Genomic DNA, 13118 nt, shown 5'->3' on the forward strand with positions numbered 1-13118 from the left:
GGAGCCAGATCCTGCTGTTGCTGCCCAGTCCTGTGCCCTCAGCCCTACTGGGCTCAGCCCCCCTGGATGGTGGGACCACAGCTCAGCACTCACTGCCTGCACAGCTGGCAGACTAACTTTCAGACATTAACGATAAAGCCTCTTAGAGACAGAAGTTACAAAGTAGATCAAAAGAAAAAGTGTAACGTAATTAACTGGAAACTCCAGATTCAGATAAGAATGTGAACAGAGGGAATTCATGAGGTTTACAAGAGGCAGTGAATTAAAACACTCTAAGATTGCTCTCCCAGAATGTTTCCTAAGGTGACATTTAGTCACAGATAGTTTGTGTAACTTTTCCCATGCAAAAAGCAAACTATCAGCCTAAGGGCACGGAATCTTCTATTTTAGTCTGTAGTCCAGAGACCATATGTAAATCTTTCTGGTACTTTTGGTGTTAGTCCTTTTTTCTTGCCTCTGCATTCACAAAGTAGCTGACAGCTCCACCTCAATTACTGCTCACCCTTTTCTAAGTGCCTCACTACTATGGCCAACAATCCATTAGCAGAAAAAAACCAGAATCCACAAAAACACATCAGTAACCCAATTACATTTGTTAAAAACAAAGAAACACAGCTCTTTGAGTAAAAACTTACAAAAACTGGAAGAAATCCACATCATTAGCTTCCCACTGTAAGCTTCTCTCGATCACCTTACTCCAACTGCAGGAAAAAGTTTGTTTTTCACAGACTCACTCAGCCAGTGACTAACCAGCTTGGGGACTAGTGGCAGACCAGCATGGGCTAAATAACAAAGTGACCCAGCTTTTAAGGTGGATTGAGCAAACCACACGAGGTCCTTTCTGCCTTTGATGGCACATTATTGTGACTTCAGCTAACAAATTTAATGACAGCTTAAATATACTGTGTATGTTTACACTCCACTGAACTCCCAGTGATTGAAGGGTACACACACCCTACAAGGCTTCCTCTATTGTTGGCAGTTAAGACAGATTTATATGCCCAAAGATCCTGACAACCCCAGTGTCACCAGCACAAATAAAGCAACAGTTTCCCTTCTCAGGGCAAGCAAAGGCAGACAAAAAGGTCAGAGTTCAAAAGAGATGAGATAGCTGAATAACAATCAGGGCCTGCTTTATAATCAACATTATACTGTTAAGGAACTTCTCAAAATTACAGAAAATGGCCAAAGGATCCGTTAGTAATAAAAAACCCAAACAAACCAAATCCTCCCCAAAAGTATAAACACCTAAAAACACGCAGGCCATACATTGCACTTTCACATGTCACAACCCTCCTACGTGATACAATCTCAGGGAAAAGTAAACAGCATCTTCTACTGAAGCTTTCGATAAGGGGGGATGTAAATTCTGGTACAGATTTAAGCTGACAAATGTTCCACTGGCTCCAGGCAGAGGCAGCAAACCTGAGACCATAACCAAGTGGCCATACCAGACATCCATCCACCCAAGGAGAGTGACAGCAGTTCCTCAGCCAGCACTAAGAAAGCCCCATCAGCAAGCAGTGCAGCCCCTTGCCCTGCCCCAGTGCCTGGCTCTGGGCAGTACCTTTCTGCAGTCAGCTCAGCAGCAACCTCGGGGCCAACATTGCCAGACGCCGCAGAAACAGCTGAGGGTTGCTCAGAAGGGTCGAGGGGAGAAGCCAACTCTGTATCATCACCTGGCCCAGGAGGGCTGTGGAGAGAAAGCACATGGAAAAAGGCAACCTTAGAGGTGTGAGTTATTGCAGAATTACTGTTGTTTGCCTGTCTGAAGCACAAGACTTTGACATGTCTATGCTAACTTGTGTGTTAGGGAAGGCAGCAAAACTTGGCATTTTTAATAAAAGTTGCCTTTGTGCACAGCCCTGCTGTTCCCACAGCTCTGAAATCTCTGGATTTTTGTCTGAGCTACAACTGCAGAAGCAATGAGACAGCAGAATCCAACAGCAAATTAACCCCATTTTAATTCTGATTATAAAAAGCAAATGAGAAATCAAGCTGCTGCTGGAACAAGAGAAATTACAAGATTTCCTGGCTCAGAAACCCTGTAACACTCAAGGAGCTCCAGGTTGGCTTTCACCTGGAGCTGGGGGGGCTCATCAGTGGGGGCACAGAGTCAGAGATGTCCCAGGTGTTGCAGGCAGACACCCAGCCATGTACCATTGCCGAGAAAGGCAGAGTGCTGCTGAGGACCAGCACCTCATGGCTAAAAAAAGTCCAGTTTGGAAAAACACCCTTGAATCAGGAAAGGAGGCTCACTGAAGAAAGGGTTTGGTTTGTTTTTAAAAGACACCAAACCATGGGAATCCCTGAAGGCAATGTTTTGGTTGCCTACTTTCACCTGATTTTGCCATATGGCCACCCAGAGACCAGGGCCCTGGAAACTTCAGTTTTCCCTCAAACTCACCAAAAAGCTCAAGTTTTTTGTAAAGCATAAAGTGTGACACTAAGTTGGGGGGTCCAATCTCACACTGTACTGAACCTCCTCCTGCCCATGTTGTTTCCTGTACTACCAAGTAATAAAACTCCATATGCAGAGGGGATGGTACCATACACAGATGGATTTGAGGTACATAAATTTAAACTGTCACTCAGCATTTGGAATTTCAGCCTAAAAATAAAAAGCCCTAAATGATGAAACTCAGCACTAACTCCAAAAGGTTACTATCATGCCTAACTTCAAATCCAGAGAACCAGTATGATTCTCTGCTATAGTTTAACTTTGGATCAAAGAACATAACAAAGAGTTAAACTTCACTATAATAATGTTGATGTTATTGGCTGCCATCTGAAAATACTCACACTTCCCATATGTTATCTAAAGGATTGGTAACATGGTCATGTAGGGAGAACAATCACAGTGCTGAACCATTAACTGTCCACATGTTCTCTGGTTCAACCACACCTGAGGGCTCAGCCTGTTGCAGAGAACTTTGAGCCAAGGTGTTTACAGGTTCTAAAGTCCTCTGGCTTATTATCATAAGGGTTCCATTTTTCACTCATTGCTGACTTGCAGGGCACAAACTGGAGTGTCCCATCTGTTTTGCCTTAAAATGAGTGTTTAGAAAGAAGACCTTGACGACAGCACTTTGTTTTGTATGCACATAATGAGTAAAAGGAGCAGGTGGGCAGGTTTTGTTCCGGCTGTGACAGAGCACTCACAGTATTCCCTGTAAACACAAGGACAGCACAGCACAAGCCCAAACTGGAGTTGAAGCTGGAGTGCTGGTGTACTGGTGTGCCCCAGCCTGGTAAGTGAAGTGTTTGCCCACCACCACCACCACCAACTCTTGGACAGCGATTTTCATAGTCTATGGACAGGGTAACCTGAAACTCGTGCTTGGGGAGGTGATGGCAAAGCTGCTCCTTGCCAAGCCACCCTGCTCTGTGCAGCAGGAACAATGAAGCCATCCAAAAGCTGCTCAGACTCGTTCCACAACTGACATTCTTGGGCATCACACCCGCCTTGGGCTCACAGGCACCGCCAGCAGGTCCCTGCTGTCAGTCCTCAGCACCCACCAGCCTTCCAGGCCAAAGTGTTTCTCTGCAAAGAGGTCACAAGCTTCTACCATTCCATTGCCTGAGTTCTGGGTCAAGTGTGGAAGAGGATCTACATAAAATTACTTCCAAATTCTGCTTATGACAAGCATGACTGAAATACTTTTCAAAGGAAAATACCTCACAGTTTAACAAGGAGTTGCTTACCAACAGCTGCAGTGAGCACACTAAATTCAGCCCAAAGACCAAGGGGTTGTCTGTTATTAGTGAAAGACATTGCCCATCAAGTGTCCTTAGGCTCTTGAGTTTCACAATTTCACTTTTAAGGCCTCTACTTATCCTTGAAAAGAGATTTTCCAAGTCACTGTTAGAAGGCAGATACGCAAATAACAAGGTTCAGGCAAAGCTTGACCCATAGTAGTCATTAAATATCAATGAATGAATGAGAAACAACTTCACAAACCTGTGTGTGATTTCTTCTGTTTACAAACAGCAGGTCTGACCTCTGCCTATGTAAGGTTTCAACCCAAGGCAGAAAATTAAGATATGTACAGAAGGACCACTTGGCACACGTGGCCAGAGGCAGCGAGGGCTGTTTTGGTGGGTCTGTTTGCTGCTCTCCCACTGACATCCATGAGAGGTAATCCTTAAAGCCCTGACTTCATAGGAAAGTTTTAAAACGCTCTGACACTGGTGGTGGAGACAGAAGGCAGCTACAGGTCTTGGCATTTACTCCCTGTCCATGTTTTTCCAATCAGGAAAGCTGGATGGGGCTCCCTTTGAACAGTCAACAATAGCTCCAAGTTTACTCCAAGGGAATCCAATATGCATTTCAAACTCTGCTATCTCCTAATCCCAAACATTTGGTTGGTTTTAATGAGATAATGGTAAGATTTATAGATTCTGCTCTTACTCCAGAAATCTCTGGAAAATGGCACCAACAACTGCAAGACAGGACTGAGCTCTCAGTGCTCTCATCGCCCGCTATTTTGTTTTCTCCAAGAAACAAGACGTTGCTCACTGGGTACAGCAAGTCAGACAGACACAATCCTCTAGATTTCATACTTGGCTTTCTAATAACTTGGGCTGAAGAGTCAATTTCTTGAACCTCAGTTTACTCATACATGAGAAAAAATATTAACCAATCCCAGGAAAATATTGAGAGGATTTGCTCCGTCTTGTAAGTTCTTTCACTGCAATCCTTCCAAAAGGAAAGAGATCTAGCAGCACCTACATCAGTTCAAATTCATTCCTTCAAACATAAAATTTTATCTTTTTTGTTAATTCCTTTTTAGTATTAATTTAATCTTCTGCTTTAGCTTGTAGCTTATCTCATACTTCAGCCACATTCACTGGAATAAACTCGGTGTGTAGAAAATACAATAACCTGTTACAGTAACTCTATGCACCTTTGGTATTTCTGTTCTTCAGAAATATTTTCATGGTTATTGGGGCTCCTGTCACTATGATTCAGTGGAGAAGGAGGTAAGAAACTATTTCTCATATTAGAAATCAATATTACTGGTGTCACAAACTAAAACTAAACTTGTACAGGGAACAGCTCAGAAGAACTGCACAAGATAGAAGAAAGGATTAAAAATAAAAAATCAAACCTCTTCTCTATCCCCCACACACACCCTTTTTATGACATAATTTAAAATTGATTTAAATATCGACAGAACTTTAGGAAGAATATGAGATGCTAAGACTGAAATGGGAAGTGTGGCTTTATTTGCAGATGAACTAAGTGGACATCCATACAACCGAATCATCCCCACAGGGCAAGTCCATGTATCAACAACAGCTTTAAAAGCTCAGACACAGTGATGACTGGAGGGGTCTCTTTTACTGGTCACTATGCATAGATACAGCCAACGTTTTACTTTCACCAGCTAAACACATTCAGTCAAAAGAGGAAGTTTTGGGAAATACACCGCCTTTTGCAAACCCAACAGTAGACTTACTTATGCATTTAAATATGTGATTTTGGGAAAATCTCTCAAATTCCTTCTGTAGTCTGAGGAAGAAACTGTGCCTTAAGTGCCTCACATCAGCACTTTGTATTTAGACTGCAGGACCCCTGCATCTCACGGCCAGGCTGAGTCCTGCTGATCTGGGCAAACTCAGTCCTGAATGTAACCAGGAGATGCACTGGCATGTGTTAATTAAAAGCAAATAAAACCACTGAGTTTGATGCACAGTATTGTGCATGGCAGCATTAAAGACATTGCCACCAAGATACCCAACTGGCTCCTGGGGGAATCATTCCAGTGCCTGAGATTTACATGCTCTTGCTCTCAGTGGGGCTTAAGCAATGAGCAGAACAGGTCTGGGTGATGGTGCTCAAAGCACCCAGGAGAGACAGCCCAGTCCAGCACGGCTGGGGCAGCACCTGAGTCACACCTGTCCCCAGGGAGGGACCTGCCACCATCCAGATGAGCAAACAGGAGCCACCTGCATTTCCCACAGTGTCTGCAGTGCACGTGGGAACCCAGGGCTGCCCAGCTCCGGACACAAGGCTGTGCTTCTCTTACTGCAGATTTCCATGCTAATAACGTTAAGAAAGGCAAACAAACGCAGAAACCGCGTTCTGGACACAGGAAAGTATTTTTAAAAGGCTTCCTGAAGGCAATACCCCACCTGTGAGAAGCAGCCCCAGCAGCCAGGTGTGCAGCAGCTGGCACCCCTGCAGGTAACTCCGAACCCCCCCGCGGGATCGGGAGCAGAGCTGGCACTGTTGGGCATCCCCCACGTGACCACGGAGAGTCATTCTCAGAAATGATACTTTTCTGGCACTGCTTATGGAAAGCCTGACAAGATAGAGGAGTTATCTTGGCAGGGCACGGTGTTTAGTGCCACATTACCTGAGGGCCTGCCCTTCCTGTCTCACCCAAGCGTTCTTGCTCAGAAAGCCCTTAATTTTTGTGACATGTGCACCCTGATTGATCACTGATTTGTTTAGTCATAAAAATAAATTAGAAAAAAAATAGTATTTTTTTGGCCTGAGTGTTCTACATTACTGTGGTCACATTAAAACTTAGGGTGAGTTAATACACTAAATACAATTATTCTAGATTAAAACACTTAATGAGGCTGAACCACGCACTTCCTTCGCAAGCTAAAAGAGGGACAGCACAAAGCCACATAAAAGAAGTATAAATCACGCCTGCACAGGATGAATAAGCATATTTGCTGTAATAACTGTCAACCATTATAAAAAGCCCATCACGTCACTACGGAGCAGCTTTTAGAGCCTCGGAAGGGCTCTCGGTCACGTCCTGATGTCATTGCTGCAGAATTCCAAAGTTTCCAAATTCCAGCTAGCAAACCTGAAGCAGAAGTTTCTCAGTACAAACAACACACACACAGTCTCCTCACTTGAGAAGGAACCCCAAACCCAAACCACGGCAGGAGCCACAAAACCATCCAAACTTTTTTGGGGGGTAAGGAGAGTTAATCCTCACTCAGAGCTGGCGGCAGCGCTGGGAGAGTGGGAGACAAAAGTTTCGAAAAGTTGTTCAAAGCGAGGGCAAAAAAAAAAAAAAAGAAGGGGGGGAAAAAACTTTCCTCCTCACAAGTGTCTACTTACCAATGCCAGGAAATAATCAGCAGCTTTCCTACTCCCAGTCATCCTCGCTTCCAACACAACACCCCGCAGCAGTCGCTCTCTCGAGCACCAATTCCCTCCGCTCCCACCATCCCGGGTGGGGACCGGCGGCTCTGCCGCACCGACAACTCCCCACTCGCGGCCGCGGCAGCGTTTTTGGGCGAGCTCTAGGGCGTACAAAAGGCCGAGGAATAAGAGCCTGGAGCTGCTTCTCGCAGGCTCCTCCCATGAGGCTCCCCGAGGAAAGGCCGGAGCGGCCGCGCTGCCGCGCCCCGTCCTCCCCCGCCGGTACCGCCGCCCGGGGCATCCGAGCGCCGCCGGAGCTCCTGGAACAAAGGAGGGAATAAAGGAGCACAAACCCCCCAGACCGCCTCCCACGTGGGTTTTCTTCCCTGTTTTTTTCTTTCTTTCTTCTTTTTTTTTTCTTCCCGGTTTTACGGTGGAATTTTGGAGTTTCCATGTGCTGGAGGTGGCGGAGGGGTGGATGTGGAGAGATTAAATTACTGTGTGTGTAACGCTTAAAGCACATACAAATAGCTCCTAAAGTTTTAAACGTTTTTTTTAAAGTTTCAGGAGGCAGGAATGATGTTTGGCACAGCTTTAAGGATAACTTTTAAAATGTTGTCAGGATGCAAAGTTTTTAACAACTTTCACAGAAACTTTATGTGTTTATACATAAGCCAATAACATCTGTTTAAATCTAAACCATTTTATTCCTAGACTAATTCTTGGGTTAAGTTCCAGTTCCTAAAGTGGCAAGGTTTTCTCATAGGTTTCTTTACCTGCCTTCATAGAGGTTAATCTTCTTTCTTGTAAGTTTCTTTACCTGCTTTCTCATGGATTTCTTACAGGTTTCTTTACCTGCCTTGTTATAAGCTCCTTTACCTGCTTTCTTACAGATTTCCTTTCATTCTTACAAGTTTCTCTACCTTCTTTCTCTTCTCTTTCTTTTTAATAGATTTTTTACCTCCTTTCTTAAGAGGTTTCTAAACCTTCTTTCTCACAGGTTTCTTTACCTATGGAAAAATGGAGCAGTTTTAATTAGTTGTGCGCCCTTATTAATTTCTTAGGTTTCCTATGGGTTTATTACAACACAAAAGAGTGGCTTTACAGGTAATTAAGTCTTTGCATGGGGAGACACCAAATTGCATATACAAGCTGCCAGCACCCAAGGAATTAATTGAGACTCTACCCAGGGAGATCATTATCATGTTTATAACATGCCATACAATAACTACAGGTTAAACATCTATAATATCTATCCCACAGCAAGAGAGTTGGTAGATTCTTTGCTTACCAAATGCCCAATCGAGATATTTGAGATAAAATGCTGGGGTTACAGAGATTTAATTTAGCTGAGTTAGTTTCCCAGCTGATTCTACGTCTCCAAACACTTCAACTCTAGTGCCAACCACACCTCGGGTAACAAAACTAACATTTCATCTTCTGCAGAACTGTGTCCTGCCCCTAGCAGAACTGTGCATCTCCTTTTGATGTTGGGGTACAGTAATCATACCTGGTGGACTTCTCAAAACATCAATTTAGAACTGGGTCACAGGGGGGAAAGGTATTCATCAGTGTTTTGTTTTGTTGGGTTTGGTTTTTTTTAAGTCTTGACTTGTTTCTCCTTCTAGCCCTTGTCTGATTTTTCTATAAGCAAAAGGAGAGAACAGATTTTTGTTCAGGTGCATTTTGTGCTACAGAAGGACTTTCACATCTAGTCTGAGAACAGGAGACAGGGATTTCCCCTCAGCATCCTCATTGCTGCTTTTAACAATTCAGATACATGCACAGGAAACAGAAGACTGTAGCAAATGATCCCCAGATGCCAAATCAGAAACTGTAATGGACGAAAATAGTGAAGAACACATAGTAGGCTGCCAACATCACCTGGGTCACAAGGCATGGCATATCAAGGAGCAAACACTGTGCATGGTATGGGGAGAGTTCACTTGTTGCAGCACTAGGAGCCTGTGGCATCACTCTGGCAGCAAGAATTCAGATGAACCTTAGAGTTAAAAGTTTCTGGGGAGAGCATCTCTTCCCTGTCCTGCCTCCCAAACAGTAGGAAACCAGCCATGGAAAAAGTTACATTTTTGATTTTTGATACAGGTACAAGCATTCAGTCCCCCTCTCATTTTGGGGGGAATTAACCTCTTTTGTCATCTGGAAACCATTTCATAAATAGCTTCTGCAGGTATAACTGCCCTGAGGGGGAGGGAGACCCTGGAGAGAGGAATATTCATTAAAATAAATTTTTATTTTCTTTTCTAGCAGCATTTCAGTCTGGCACAAAGCTGTGGTGACAGACTAGCTGTGTTCCTGCTAACAGAACCAAATTTGGCATTTTTGGAATAAAATGTTCATTTTTCTCAAAAAACATGCCTCTCCCTGTTTGTTCCTTAGCTTCTTGCTGTGCCAAAGCCCTTTCACCTACTGTGAAGCAAATCTCAGCCCACCTTTGTCACAAGAACATTTCCACTTGTGTCCCAGTGCCCTCTGCTACTTAAATATAGAGAACCTGACATGCTGTGGCTCCAGGAACACCGTGCTAAGGTGTGCCTGACCTGCCTTCAGAGAAGGCCTGGGGGAGGAGAGGGGAAACAACCTGAGAAGCAACAACAAAACAAGAGATAAGCAACCTCGCAGAGACAATGACGGGGTGGCTCTCAGGGCGCAGGGACAGCCTGGCTGGGACAGACACAGATCAAAGAGCTGCCAAGGAAAGCCTTGCAAAAGATTTCTCCCCAGGTCAGAGCTGGGCTGGAGCAGTGAGTGGGCTGATGAGAGGGACTCGGAGCAGGAGACTTCCCGCAGCAGACATCCCACAGGATGGCCCTGCCCTTCCCCAGCTCCCAGGGAACAGTTAGCTGCAAGGGACAGCCAGAAAGCATCAGGATGGTGCATACAGGGGAGACATTTTTTAAAAATGTAGATCATATAATCACAGAATGGTTTGGATGGTGACGAGACCTTAAAGTTCATCCCACCCCCTGCCATGGGCAGGGACACCTTCCACCAGCCCAGGTTGCTCCAAGCCCTGTCCAGCCTGGCCTTGGACACTTCCAGGGATGGGACAACAACACCACTTCTCTGGACAACCTGTGCCAGAGCCTCCCCAAGCTCACAGCCAAGAATTTCTTCCAAATAATCCAATCTAAACCTTCCCTTCTTCAGCTCAAGGGCTTGTCCTATCCTTGCATGCCCTTGTAAAAAAAGCGTGTGATTTTAAATTGTGCTTTGTGAGTGCCCATTTTTAAGGCCAGTTTGCAACAAGCCCATATAAATGTACTTCAGTTTGTTTAGAATTAAAGAGGAGTTTCTCTTTTGCATTTCCTAACCAGAGGTTCATAGTTATTCACTCCCCCAAACCACAGACCCAGTTAACTGGAGCAGCCTGGCTGAGATAGCCAAGCCACGTCTGCAGCAAACACCTGAACTTTATATTTCCACTACTTTCCACGTACAAATTGCCCACAAGCATCATTTGTGGTGGCTGAAAATTAGGTTGTGCATTTCCCAGCAGTTTTGATTGGCAAGTTGTCTCTTTAAATTCCCAGACTTCTACCTTAACCTTCTGCTTTGAAAGAAACAAAGGAAAGTTTAACCTTAGCCCATTACATCTTGGAGGATCAAAGTGATGGGAAACTGCCACTTTGCAAATTTCCAAATGAATAAGATCGATTTTTAGAAAACCCTAGGCTAGACTCAAAGTCTCACAAGTTCCAATCATAATTTCTCTAGCAAATCAAGTGTTTTTGGAGTTTCTTCAGAAGAACAAGATTTGAAGAATGCTGGATGCAACATAAGTTTCATGTACCATCACAGCACTCAACTAAAAAAATAAAAGAAGAAAAAAAAAGATAAGACATGGAAAGTCTTGGAGACTTGGAGATAATAGGCAAAACTAACTCTATGTTTTGACTCATTAATGACATTGTTAAGAAGGGGAAATGGAAGTTTCTAAGTGTCCTTTTTTTTTTCTTAGAAACTGAGCAATGTATTCATGCCTTTTGCTTTCATTCCAGGAAACAAATCCAACCTTCTCTGTCTGCTGCAGAGTTATTCTTAGCTGGCTTTGATATTTCTATCAGCTAGGAGGGGATAACAATGTTATCATGCTTACAAATTCCAAAGATTTTACATAAGCCAGTGAGTGCCTTAAAAATAAAAAGGCTTTATTGATTACACTGTTTGTGTTTCATTAGCCAAAGGAGCCAGGGAAAACAGGCTGGAAAAGAATTTAAAAAAGCAGTTTGATGAGTTTCGTGGAGCCCATGCTCTGTGTTTTTCAGAGCACCACATACAAAGAGCAGCTGAGATTGACAGGTTTGAGGCTGGAAAACACCAGGTAGTTCAAGCTAATGAATCATTTAAATCCTGTCTACATAGAGCCCTATCTTCCTAATTTGAAACAACTAGATCTCCCCCTTATTTGAGCAAAATGTGACAGCTGTGGGTATAGTGCCTGTAGGATGGTCTGGGTGGAAAAGGATCACAGGAGGGTCCAGCATTCACCCTGGCTGGTCTGTTAGAGGCTCAGGGTCAAATTTTTTGCTGATCTCACCCCAGTGGAGCAGAGATTTTGGCCCAGCATTTACCACCCTTAGGACAGGCTGCAGCCTGAGCCTTCTCTCACACTGCTCCTCTAAGGAATGTACACGAGGTAAAGAAAGTAAATTAGTGACATTACATTGGAAATAACCTCGTGGAGTCCTGGGGCACTTTTGGACAGCTGGTTATTTTCTGAGGACAATGGGTGTGTGGGGCAGATACCAAAGAGGGAGGGCAGGGAAGAGGCAGGATTAAGCCTGGGTGAACAGAGAGGAGATGCCAAGCACATTTCAGCAAGGAGAGCAAGATTGGCATAATGTACTGGGGCTGGTTCTTCCCAACAGCACAGAATGGTGGCACTCAGCATTTCAGGGGCTCCTTAGAATCCAGAACAATTATGCCTTTGATTGGAGCAATTAATATTTCTACACTTATTATGACAATTTGAGATGCAGTGTTTCTTAAAGGCCAAAGAGACTCTACTGTAAGAATTAACCTGTCTAGGTGAACAAAAGCCCAAACAGATCAATATAACAACTGTTTTGGTTTTCCAGAGTACCCAAATTTTGAGGAATTGCAAAGACTTATAAAAGCCTTCCTGTTATTAGCAATGCTTGTGTGTGCTTCCATATACCTGGACCAATATTGATAAGACAGGCTCCAAGGACATCAACACAGAAAAAATCAGGAGGGAAAACAGAAGGAAAAGTGTAAGGCAAGAACTTCCAGACATGTCTCCAGAGGAGTCTCTGTTAAGAAGCACTAGTGCCATGCAAGTATTCCAGGACAGAGAGGAACTGGAAGGAAGCCACATCCAAGTCATGGAGAATATGCCTATGTCTGTAATTGCTGTTCTCAGGGCTGCCCTCACAGGGTTCAAAGCTGGGGCTAATCCTGCTTTGCATATTCTATTAGAAACAGGGGCTGTGGAACAAGCTCCATGGTATCCAATTTTGCAAGAAGCCAGAAGACAGAGTTGGAACAGAGAGAACAGGGGATCTGTAAGATATGCCAAAATGATTTTGAGAAAGTAGGCAGCTTACTTGGAAGGAGCAAAGTTGAAAAATACATCTGGGGAAATCTACTTAGGAAAAAATAATCCAAAAGTAATTTTTAATTTAATGAGAAAAGAAGACAAAAATTGATGCTAAACTCCCTGTCCAGACACTGGACAAAGTATTGCAGTCTTGAAACTGGATCTCTTTAGCAAATGCCTGTGTTTGCTTGTATAATGTAGTATGAGAAACATAGAAGGATGTGTGAAAACAGAACCTCATGTACCATCCATCCGTCTCAATACCTGATAAATATGTGGCACAGGTTCTCAAGAATGTTACACAACGTGTTCAGTACAGCAAGAAGTACCAGCAATTTGGCAGGACCAGATGATCTGTTTCCATACTTTGGTGTAACAGAGGCATAAGTAAATAAAATAAAGAAATAACTAGCGTGGTCTCGC

General features: G+C 43.9%; 1 protein-coding gene across 12 annotated transcripts in view; it reads right to left on the reverse strand.

The window, feature by feature from the left end:
• The window catches only part of TACC2 (transforming acidic coiled-coil containing protein 2), a 131592-nt gene that overhangs the window by 74650 nt on the left and 43824 nt on the right, over positions 1-13118 (reverse strand). For 10 of the 12 annotated variants that reach the window (XM_071563804.1, XM_071563799.1, XM_071563802.1 and 7 more), the window contains one exon: positions 1568-1693. The exons of the other annotated variants lie outside the window; for them this stretch is intronic. In XM_071563804.1, the coding sequence (XP_071419905.1) occupies positions 1568-1693 (126 nt within the window). The remainder of the gene's footprint in view (positions 1-1567; positions 1694-13118) is intronic. 12 annotated transcript variants of the gene reach the window in all.

The sequence above is a fragment of the Pithys albifrons genome, chromosome 9 (genome assembly GCF_047495875.1).
Source record: "Pithys albifrons albifrons isolate INPA30051 chromosome 9, PitAlb_v1, whole genome shotgun sequence".
Taxonomy (NCBI): domain Eukaryota; kingdom Metazoa; phylum Chordata; class Aves; order Passeriformes; family Thamnophilidae; genus Pithys; species Pithys albifrons.